Source organism: Haliotis rubra, unplaced genomic scaffold (genome assembly GCF_003918875.1).
Source record: "Haliotis rubra isolate DU_JTF1 unplaced genomic scaffold, ASM391887v1 Scf1338, whole genome shotgun sequence".
In the NCBI taxonomy this organism is placed as follows: domain Eukaryota; kingdom Metazoa; phylum Mollusca; class Gastropoda; order Lepetellida; family Haliotidae; genus Haliotis; species Haliotis rubra.
This window is the reverse complement of record NW_025765268.1, coordinates 81518-94173: the sequence shown is the minus strand read 5'-3', so window position 1 is coordinate 94173 and position 12656 is coordinate 81518. Positions and strand designations below refer to the sequence as shown.

The following is a 12656-nucleotide window of genomic DNA, read 5'->3' as shown; positions in this document are numbered from 1 at the left end:
AACATTCTTGATCGTCATGAGCGTCCTCGGCTAAACACCGGAGGCACACCTTGTGACCATCCTGTGGCGGTAGTGTGCACGGCACAACGCACAGGGCTTAAACTGCAACAAACAGAACCATGCCAGTGTTACTAGCAGGAACTGTGAAGCAGCAAACATATAAACACAAGAAAATAGCAACAAATAAAACGCACGACCGATATTTAAATGCTACAAGCTACAGCCATTTAAATACTAAACATACAATGCAAAGCAGAAAAAAGGCTAGCCGCATCTGCGTGTACATACTAGTGAGTAAAGTTGAGTAATACGAAACAAACACTATCAAAATTACTCAACAACGACTTACCACAAATTCGCTGAAAAGAGAGAGAATTTAGGCAAGCCTACCATAGAATATGCAAACATAATATATGAACTCCCTACTACAAGCTACCAAGAACATGTAGCAAGGAAAACCAAGATCACACGGTCCGTCAATTTGCCTGCCATAAGGCTGGAAAACAGAGAACCCACGGCAAAGTTACAACAAAAGATGAATGAGAATATCAACATATGAAGTCCATCTAACGCCCGTGCGTAAAGAAAGGAACCATACATACAGATTGAGACTCTTTTACACTCATTGTATCGGTAGGAGAGCAAACTAGAAATGAACACCACACACGTCTATTCAACAGAACGACAGCATGAAAAGTGAGGTACGAGGTAGACGGCGAGAGTTACCTGCTCTTGGCTGTAGGGGGTCTGGTGGGGCCCTGTAGGGGTGGTCTCACAAGACAGAATGAGTTTTTTGCTTTGTAAATATTTTATTAAAAAATATAGTTACAACTGTCGTAGGATTTAAAATTGACATTTAAATGCTTATATGTACCCCAAGGAGGACTTCTTCTGAAAAAGAATCTCGAGTTTCCACAAGCCTGCATATAAACTTAGGTACAGACTTGACAATCAAAGACCATTTGATCCCTAAGCAACCTCTTACAACAATCACAAGTTCATGAGGACCAATTCTAACCAAGAATACAGACAGACCAACACCAAACACTGGGAAACCATCAAGAATTTCACTTGTCCAAGGTCAATGGCCTTGTCTATGAGTGATAAGATACAACTGTACAAGGGCTGTACCGTGATGTCTGATGATTGTAGATCATGAGGTTCCCCTTCAGTGTACCGACAGCAAGTTGGGGACCAGTGTTGGACCACTTCAGGAAGGTCATGGTGTCTCTGAAATTTGACGATGAAGATGAAATATCACATATTGAAACATGTTCATCAAATATTCCACTTAGAGAAAAGAACTCAAATTACTTTCTGAAATGTAAAGCACAGGAATAACCACTGAACTACAAAATACTATAGTAGAGAATTATCCTGACAATCTAAATATCATGACACATATTTGCTGTATCAAGTGCTCTGAACCAATAAGCGCTATCTTGACCAACTTTTAAACTATCTGTAAGCAATCTTTCTAAGCACCCCAAATGTACTGCAACATTTCCCCCAATGTAATCTATAATATTCCAAAAACATGATAACATTGTTGACATAATCACAACTAAGTCGAGGAGATTTGTCATGAACTTGTATTTACTGATAACAGGATCAATGGACAGGACGAGTCTCTTACAAAACAATAAGGCAGAATGCTTAAATACCTCAGAAATATTAAACACTTAATTTTGCGTACATTTTTCAAAATTTGCAGACGAAATTACTTTGTCAAGAATCCAAGACAACTTCCTGCATATGATGGCAAATATATATCCAGACATGTTTTGGAAGATATGAAAATAAAAGGCTTTTCACAGTATAACCACTACGTTTTGACAATACTGGCACATCTGATGTTACCATGTTTATGATGATTACAAAGCTAACAGACTCACTTGAGTCCACTGTCAATCTGCGTGGTGCGGTGAGAGTTAGCATCCCACAGTATGATGGCTGTGGACTTCTCACACACAATCCCAAGGATATCGCCATCACTGTCCCAACCCAGGCCAGTGCACATCCTGAAACAATCCGGCATTATTTGTGTCAATACAAAAACGGAAGTTAGCTGGAAATTGCATACAATAGTATCCAGCATAGGTTGAATGAGACTAGTCATTCAGATGAAATTCTAGGTCGGTGTAGTTGTAATTTGGTAGTAAATGGAGGCTTAGAGGAACAAAACGTCTGACATGCGAGTTGAACAGTCAGGAAGGACAGTATTTGATGGTGAAATGATTGTTTACATCTGTGTTATTATTCTTGAGCTGATCAGTGTACTCACCCTGGCAGGTTGATCTCCTCCTTGAGTTCTCCATGTCGATCATATATCCTTACTGCATGGTCGAATCTGAGACAGAAAGTCATACTATAACAAACCCATCACTTACTCACACAGAAAAGGTACAGAGAGACATGCACTAGTTGCTGACTTCAGCAACTTGTGATGTGTCCATGGATTTTATCAGTTATTGTTATAAACAGAATATCACAAGACAAAACATGTGTCCATGAAGTGCTGTCAGTACCTCGATCCTACTCAGGACACAGCCGACCTGAGTACTGAGTTTTCCATCTCATCCCACAAGGAAATCCCCATCCATACAAAAACAAAAATAAACACACTTAGATGCTTTATTTGTATTAAATTTGCTTTTGATGTAGTGGTCATCATGAGACCCTTATTGCAATACCATGGACAGCCCAGATGTAGTCCCAAGGGACAAAATGGACAAGTGTCTCTGTCAAACCTAAGATAATGAGGTTTCATTATATGTGACAGATTTTTATTAAATTTGCTTTTGATGCAGTGGTCATCATGAGACCTCTATCACAGGTCCTCATGTCTTTGCGAGGATTAAAGATGTTAAGAAAAGTATAAAAAATTGGAGATGACCCCCGACTCGAAATGCTTCACAGTACAATACATTATGACAAGGCCGGACAGTTCGGTGTACCCTACCCGCCTGCTTTGCAGATCGCTACGCTACCATCACATGCAATCGATTAAAACTTAATGTAAACATAATCATGGATGATTGGCCTATCTATCACCACTAATGACACCTACCAATTCTTTATTGTTATTTCTGCAAGTTGATTAAAACCCGATTTTAACTCTCAACTAAACGATCTTGACACAAATGGATGACGATGATTCCGCACAAAACTGGGGTGTGGTCGAAGCAAGCCCTCTGGTTGGTTCATGCTTGTTAAGGTGACTTTTACAACTGATGCTTCCTTATGAGGAGTCATTGCTCGAAAAACTATTCTTTCATTAAGCCTGTCGATGGAAATAAAAATTTCTGCGAATTTATAAAGAATGTACAGATTTGAAAGCGTTGACCAATCAGAGGGTTTGGTACAGACATATCGTCATCCGTTTGTGTCAAGATCGTTTAGCTGAGAGTTAAAATCGGGCTTCAATCGACTTGCAGAATTAACAATAAAGAATTGGTAGGTGCCATGAGTGGTGATCGATAGGCCAATCATCCATGATTATGTTTACAAAAGTTTTAATCGATTGTATGTGATGGTAGCGTAGCGATCTGCAAAACAGGTGGGTAGGGGTACACCGAAGTGTCCGGCCTTGTCATAATATATTGTACTGTGTAGCCTTTCGAGTGGGGCGTCATCTCAAAACTTTTTTTTCTTAAATCTTTAATCTTCGCAAAGACACGAGGGCCTGTGACCTCTATTGCAATACCATGGACGGCCCAGATGTAGTCCCAAGGGACAAAATGAACAAGTGTCCTTGTCAAACCTAAGATAATGAGGTTTCATTGTATGTGACAGATTGATCTGAACTGTACCCTGTTGTTGCCAGATAGTTGCCATGTGCTCTCTGCCAACTGTAGAAGATGCCCCCTTGTCCATGGGACTTATCGGCTAGACTGAAAACTCTCTGAAACAGACAACAAAAATTTTGGTATATCTTATTTACTGATTTTCTAAATGTTCAGTTAATGCATTGTTTATTTACTAATTTCCTTCATGTTCACAATATTATAAAACCTATTAGTAATTTTTTATGCTCTTTTGGGTAAGACTTCCGCCAGTATTCCCCCTAAATTTTAACGATGAGGAAAAAATTCTTTGAGTGGCATTTATTTTTAGAAGTTGGATATGTCTTTCATTATGTTAAGATTCTATTAAAAAAACATGTTAAACCCACTGTTATCAGGTGAGGAATATATATTCAGGTGATATGCTTCGACAAGAATTAAATTTAAAGGGGCATACAGGCGGAAGTCTTTCCCAATATTACATGACACGCAATAATTACTGGGGACCTAGTGAAGATAACCAATATTTAACACCAAGGAAATTGTAGGTTGGGTATGTAGTCGGGAGCCATCAAGTCCAAGGAGTCAAACGTCAAAACATGACCATACATTAGCTGCAGATAATATTACACTAGTAGCAACTCTAATTTATATAGTTTGTCGTTGATACAACTGAAAACAATATTTGTAGTTTCTGCAGCTTTCATAAAATATCGCATGATTCAAGACCAAGCACTAGCAGACGCTAAATATATTGTCATATCTTGCATCGCTGTGAAACATTAAAAGTCTGCTTATTACTTTCAACAAAATAAAAACTAAAGTCTGAACATACAATTTGCTAGCATGCAGTTAATCAATTTTCAAAGACAGTCTAAAACACAAGAAATACCTTCATCGTTTCATAGAAACATCAAAACAAACCCGGTGCGCGATGGAATTTTGCGCATGCGCATTGTCCGCTACGCTGAAGATTTCTTAAAGGGACATAACTTTGGTACAATCAAACCACTAGTAAAGGGATGAACATTTCACCGCGAACCTGGATGCAAGCAGGGGCAGAGAGAGATAGAGTTGTTTGTTTGTCTCACTTTTTGTCCAGACATATCAGGCAGATTAGATATTTGTTGGTTCGAAACAGATGCAAAAGAAAATAACTAAGACGTAAGATGTATGGTTTTGTGCGTGATTACTAAAATCTATGATCACAATCGGTAATAATTTATAAAATGCACACGATACAATACAACATTTATAGGACCTTGTTGAGACCACTGGATCCAATTATTCCTTCTTGTTCTCGATATTCCTTTCGTCGTCTATTTACTATTTCGGCCTTCATGGCGGCTTTGTATTGGATTGCACTCATGGTGTCTAAAATAACAAATAAGAAACAAGTAAATAATTACAACTGAATGGGATGTGTTTATGGTTGCCGTTTACAAGTAAAATATAATTTTAATCAACTGATTTATATATTAGTTCTAAAGGCTTGGGCATGCCCAAGTACAACATATTCAGATCTTTCATTAAACTTTCACTGGCTGCATAAGACGAGTATATGGATGACAACTATATAGAATTAATATAGAATGATATTTTATTGAAACTAATTATATATTATTTCAGCATACGTGTTAGTCTATGCGTTAACGGTAGCTTTGTTATACTTTCCATGCTCGCGCTCTGACTTTGACTCTGTCAGTTTACTATTAGTGGTGTGACCTACACTATCAGTCGGCAGTGGTGTGACACTGTCCAGGAGTAGGACACTATCAGTCGGCAGTGGTGTGACACTGTCCAAGAGTAGGACACTATCAGTCGGCAGTGGTGTGACACTGTCCAGGAGTAGGACACTATCAGTCGGCAGTGGTGTGACACTGTCCAGGAGTAGGACACTATCAGTCGGCAGTGGTGTGACGCTGTCCAGGAGTAGGACACTATCAGTCGGCAGTGTGTGACGCTGTCCAAGAGTAGGACACTATCAGTCGGCAGTCAGGAATAGGACACTATCAGTCGGCAGTGGTGTGACGCTGTCCAGGAGTAGGACACTATCAGTCGGCAGTGGTGTGACACTGTCCAAGAGTAGGACACTATTAGTCGGCAGTGGTGTGACACTGTCCAGGAGTAGGACACTATCAGTCGGCAGTGGTGTGACACTGTCGGCAGTGGTGTGACACTGTCAGGAGTAGGACACTATCAGTCGGCAGTGGTGTGACACTGTCCAGAGTAGGACACTATTAGTCGGCAGTGGTGTGACACTGTCCAGGAGTAGGACACTATCAGTCGGCAGTGGTGTGACACTGTCCAGGAGTAGGACACTATTAGTCGGCAGTGTGTGACACTGTCCATGAGTAGGACACTATTAGTCGGCAGTGGTGTGACACTGCCACTAGAGGGACACTATCAGTCAGTCGCAGTGGTGTGACACTGTCAGGAGTAGGACACTATCAGTCGGCAGTGTGTGACACTGTCCAGTGGTGTGAGTATTAGTCGGCAGTGGTGTGACACTGTCCAGGAGGCAGTGGTGTGACACTGTCCAGGAGTAGGACACTATCAGTCGGCAGTGGTGTGACACTGTCCAAGCCTTGGTCATGGAGAGTAGGTGGATGGACGAACATGTTCGAGGTATCGAACCATCCTACACCGAAAATCACGTAACACAGTGGTGTCACCGTAGGCTAGTGACTTTGTTCCAAATGTGCCCCTGTTTAACTAGCAGTGAATGGGTACCCGACAGGATACCATTTTAAGGTATATTTTCTAAGATAGATCATCATCATTTGTTAAAGCAAATATGATGCATCTGATCATCCGAATCGTTCACCAGGACACCAGGAATATCGACTGTATTTATACAGGTGTGTTTGGCCTGGTGCAGTGCTGAAAGAAATCTCTCTAAAGAGTGGTCCTCTGTGGTATCGATCGACCACTGCGTTGACAGCGTCAGCTCAGAGTAGGCCGATAATAGCTGGTATAAATAATTGAGTGTTATGCAGCCTTTGCATCGTTTTAACATGCATTATATATGACTGACAAATACGAAATGATTCTGTGCACCATCTTAAGCGCATGCAAGTGTGTCTAACATACATGTATGTCAAATATGCGAGTAAACACATATTTTAGCCGTGGAATTATGTGCTCGAGGACAACGACTTAAATTTCTGTAATCAAGTCTTGAGATGTTAGACATAATGTAGGGATATGTGTGGGGCAGTCCACAACACTCCACAAATATATAATCCGAAGACTTGTTGTGGCAGTGTTGTTCATTTAGAAGGAGTTCTGGAAGCTATCACAGGCAGGGTATTACAATCCTACAGGCCTTGCCGGTGTGTTCTGACGAAGAGGGGGCGGTGGGTTAGCCTAGTGGTTTAAAGCGTTCACTCGTCACGCCGAAGGCCCGGGTTCGATTCCCCACATGGGTACAATGTATGAAGCCCGGGCCTATTTCTGGTGTCCCCGCCGTGATATTGCTGGAATATTGCTAAAAGCGGCATAAAACCATACTCACACACTCACACACTCACACACTCACTCACTCTGACGAAGAGAAACTTATAAACAGATATCTTAGTTTTTTTCTTAAGTATATAAGGGGAGTTAACTCTTGCCTCTCATTTCACATCACATCTCAAGACCAGCAGGTGTGTCGAGATCATGCTTACTGTTTTGGACCATTGTTGCCAAGAGGTGAATATTACAATGATCACTGTCTTTATTGCCATAATCGCTGCTTTGCTATTATGCTGCCTATGGATTTGTATTGTCGCACCATTTTGTACTGTAACTGGAAGTGGCTTGTGTTAATTTATAAACTTTCTCAATTTTAGAATCTTGATTATATCACATTTCTTTGTATTTTGTTGGTTTCACATCGATCTGTTTTTACGGACTGATTCCCATTCAACTTTAAGTGGGGCGGTGGGGTAGCCTAATGGTTAAAGCGTTGGCTCGTCACGCCGAAGACCCGGGTTCGAATCCCCACATGGGTACAATGTGTGAAGCCCATTTCTGGTGTCCCCCGCCGTGATGTTGCTGGAATATTGCTAAAAGCGGCGTAAAACCAAACTCAGTCAGTCAGTCAACTTTAAGTTTCAATTTGGGAATCCACACGTAATGATCTGTTTGACGCTTGCTTGACAACGGTATAAGAATCCATACAGAAACGTCGCATGATATATAATAAAAGTAGTTGTTACTTAAAGAATCTTACTTTCTCACACGTAATGAGTGTGTGAGTTGAAGTTAATGTCACATTGAGCAAATTCCAGTTGTGACAAGCCATGTCAGCTAATCTGGGAGTAACACAGTTCACAGTTTACCTCTTTGGTGAAGCACACGTGCATGGCCTTGGTGTCAACAAGCCAGGCTCCATATAAGCAGTGATGAATAGCGTCATGCTATTGGTGGCCGCATTTGGCATCATATAATTACTGTTTTGAAAAAGGTGAAAATTGTAGGTTTGGTGAAGGATTAAAACGGATCAAACAGTAATAAACACGTCACTATGTGTTCACTGCATGTTCCAACATGTCGTCAAAGTGCCTATTAAGCACACAAAAAGTTGCATTTACCTTAAAATATAAATGACCTCACCACGTTTCAGTCTATATATGACTATTAAATTTTAGGGTGTTCCCATATTTTTTGTTTGTAGTATATATGGTTACATCGAAGATCAATTTCTCCACTAACATGGGGAACCAACTGCAAACTTTATGCAGATGAACTGCACGAGGATCATGCATCAAATTGTTTAAAAGCACGTGCAAATGTCGTGCATGTGATCAGTTGCGTTTTGGTTATGTGAAGAATTCGCCAAGTTTCGTTGATTTTCATCATTTATTGAACCCATGACAATAATCTTTCTAGCGTTACGAATGTTTTGCAAAACATCAGTTCATGTGTAAACAGTACCTTTAAACAGTGTGGAATATTTTGCAAAATCTAGTTTGACAGTTGACAGAGGCTCTACATTTACACTAGTGAGTCTGAACATTTGGTGGGCAGTATATATCCACCTCAGGAATTTACATTTACCCAACATGGCTTTAATAGGCACTGAAGAGTACGTAGCGTGTTTCACAACACAACATATTTCATATAAACCAAAATATAAAGACACACTTTGAACAGACCGACAATGTATGCATTTCCTTGTCAATTACCCTTACGTTCCATAGTCCTGAATTATCATTTCAGTAGGAAATAACATAAGGGATTCGAACCCATGATACGCGGATCCTGGATCTATAGATATACATAACTCACACATGAGAAGAGACACGTGAATAAACAATATAATATTAATAGATACATTATAGACTATCAGAAATATATTCCATATACATACCTTATAATATTGATCCCATGTGATATATACCTATCAATATTTCACATCAAAGAAACATGTATACAACGCCGACCATCTACATGCACCATGCACTTGCTATTCCTGCAAACTGCACGTATTAATCCTAAGGTCAATCAATATTAATCTCAGATAGCGAGGCCCGCTCCCATGGAATTTTCAATTGTTTCAGCATTCATCAGCGCTGATGAGGTGGGAAGCATCTCTCATCGTTCACTCAGTGCTATAGGTGATAAATGTTCCCATATAGGCTGGCGGTGCTGTATATCGACCGGCTGTGGTCACTGATTTCAGCTTTTATAGGCTGTGATATTGACATTGTGTTTGGTCCTGATTGGCAACCGTTACCGAGACATCATAATTTCTGTTTATCGATGTAACGATGGTTACATCTGCGGTATCATCTGCTATTTAGTGTCATATTGGGTACAGGTTGATGGCATTTCCTATACCACCAAAAGGAACCAGCTAAGAGAAACAGAAAAATGAACGGACGTATAATAAATGGATGGAGACAAACGAACGAAAGAACGAATGGTATAAGGGTAGACGGACTGATGAAAGAATTGATGAATATATCTATGGAAGGATGCACGGGGCGAACGAACGAAAGAACCAACGAACGTATGAAGGAGGGAAGTGGTAATATTAGTGAATAGTCACAAATGGATGTCGTGATCTTTTTAAAATATTCACACTATGTAATTCGCCAGCTAGTACAGACAGATGCCACGCATATTGTCACCAGACAACACCGAACATCCACAGGAATGTTCTAGGTCTCCCGACCGGAGGGAATGTTAATCAGAGCCTCCGTCGTAGATCCCGGAGAGCGGAAGGTCGCAGGTTCGATCCCCGACAGCGTCATACCAAAAGACGTTAAAATATGGTACTTGTTGGTCCCTGTCTGGCGCTCGGCATTAATGGGTACATCAAGGACTGGTCGGATCGGAGTCAGTATAATTTGTCTGAGTGGGGTATTCATGCTTCACTGCAGCATGGTATCTATACACTATAAAACCAGCTTCAGTCTGGGCTAGTACAAGCAGCCGCACATACACATACACACGCATGCACGTCGTCATATGAGCGAAATATTCTCAAGCACGACATTAAACCCAATTTCACCTCACCTCACCTCACCTCACCTGTCGTAGATCAAGGGATGATCCAAATCCAGAAATATCACGGACATTGACCTCACAGCAGCTTTCAGTGAGTGAGTGAGTGAGTGAATGAGGTTAGTTTTACGCTGCTTTTAGCACTATTCCAGCAATATCAAGGCGGGGGACACCAGAAATGGGTTTCACACATTGTACCCATGTGGGGAATCGAACCCGGGTCTTCGGCGTGACGAGCGAACGCTTTAGCTGCTTTCAGTCTCCATGGTCCAGTGGATATAGCATCTGTCCGGACAGAGGATGGCAGGGGCGTAGCTATCATTATGAAAATAAGCCCGGATTTACACATGATTTTTGCTGTTATAGTTGGGCAAGCCTTCAATACTTTGTAAATATAAACCTTTGAAATTAATCGGGCTTACACGAAAAATATGGTTTGATTCCATGGTCGCGTCATACCAAAGTACCTTAACAAGTGTTACTTGTTGTTTCCCTGCATAGCGCCGTTATGCTGTAGGTATAAACAAGGGATCCTCGGAGTCGTGCATGTCGCTAAATAACTGCAGTGATATTGAACGCGAAGGTCAACACAATTTCAGATCTTATTTTTACATTTTTCGAATTTGAAAACTTATGTACCATGCTGGTATATGGAGATTACAAGAGCCTCAATTACATCAGACAGGGCATTCAGGATACGTTATAGTCAGCCATGGCATGCACATACATGTGGGTTCGCCTTTATGTCTCTGTTAATATATTCCAGTCCTATCTGGATTGGGACCACAGTGTATACTGTTGTAGGAAACCGAACCCGCGACTCCTCCCCCATATCCATTATGTTTGGGGTATTCAAAACGTCACACACGTTTACAATATATACATATAATATATTTTAAGTTAAATTTTGGTTAATATCAATAGAAGTTTGAAATCTATAGGAAGTAATTCTTTAGGCGTGACATTGTTCTAGATACGTAATTAAATCAACTTCAAGCTACCCTGATCTGCCTTGCAAAGTGCGTATTTCGAAGACACAGCTGAGCACATAGGGGACTGGTAAACCCGAAAGTCATAATTATTTTCACTTTGCAGTTAGATTATTTTATCATGATCAAAGAGTACAATAAGCAATGTAGACATTTCTTACACGGAGTTATTTCTGTCCAGGTAACACGACACTTGTCAACTGCACCATGAACCAATCAGCGAGATCCGATAATGTGTGTATTCCCGTGATCTATATATACATACAAGCGGTTGGGTCACAGCTATGGAAACATAGACGAGGTATTCAGAATGACTACCTATATACTGACCTGGCTCGAGTGTGTACATATTCTCGTATAAACTTTCGGTTGAATAAAATCCGCCGATAAACCTAGAACGTGCCTAGTAGAGCTAATCGATGCAATTCCATGAATTTATTGGTATGCACTCAAACCATAACATGAGGCTAATGATTTGCTTCATGATTGAATAAAATACATCGTGTAGGTCGATCATTGATGTACATGTGATTTGAATACGCAGTTCATAGTTTTCATTGTATTCATTGTATGATACGGAAGCGTAGTAGGGCCACGGTGAAAACTTTTGTTGGTAACACTATCACTTACGTAGGATTTAAAATCTCCTCCGTAGGACGTGATATCTCCTGCGTAGGACTTAATATATTCTACGTAGGACTTAGTATCTCCAACGTAGTACTTAATATCTCCTACGTAGGACTTAGTATCTCCTACGTAGGACTTGATATCTCCTGCGTAGGACTTAGTATCTCCTGGACGTAGGACATAATATCTCCAATGTAGTACTTAATATCTCCTACGTAGGACTTAGTATCTCCTGCGTAAGATTTGATATCTCCTACGTAGGACTTGATATCTCCAATGTAGTACTTAATATCTCATACGTAGGACTTAGTATCTCCTGCGTAGGACATAATATCTCCAATGTAGTACTTAATATCTCCTACGTAGGACTTAGTATCTCCTGCGTAGGATTTGATATCTCCTACGTAGGACTTAGTATCTCCTGCGTAGGACTTAGTATCTCCTACGTAGGACATACTATCTCCAATGTAGTACTTAATATCTCCTACGTAGGACTTAGTATCTCCTGCGTAGGATTTGATATCTCCTGCGTGGGACTTAGTAGTATCTCCAACGTAGGATATAATATCTCCAACGTAGATACTTAATATCTCCGACGTAGGACTTAGTATCTCCTACGTGGGACTTAGTATCTCCTACGTAGGACTTAGTATCTCCTACGTAGGACTTGATATCTCCTGCGTAGGACTTAGCATCTCCTACGTAGGACATAATATCTCCAACGTAGTACTTAATATCTCCTACGTAGGAGATGATA

General features: G+C 40.6%; 1 protein-coding gene across 1 annotated transcript in view; it reads right to left on the bottom strand.

The window, feature by feature from the left end:
* LOC124267780 (WD repeat-containing protein 19-like) overlaps positions 1 to 5151 on the bottom strand; it is a 49504-nt gene extending 44353 nt beyond the window's left edge. Inside the window, 5 exon segments of the mRNA XM_046702761.1 lie at positions 1132 to 1230; positions 1896 to 2021; positions 2285 to 2350; positions 3813 to 3904; positions 5047 to 5151. Of these exon segments, the coding sequence (XP_046558717.1) occupies positions 1132 to 1230; positions 1896 to 2021; positions 2285 to 2350; positions 3813 to 3904; positions 5047 to 5127 (464 nt within the window). The 5' untranslated portion in view covers positions 5128 to 5151.
* Positions 5152 to 12656: the final 7505 nt, after the last annotated feature.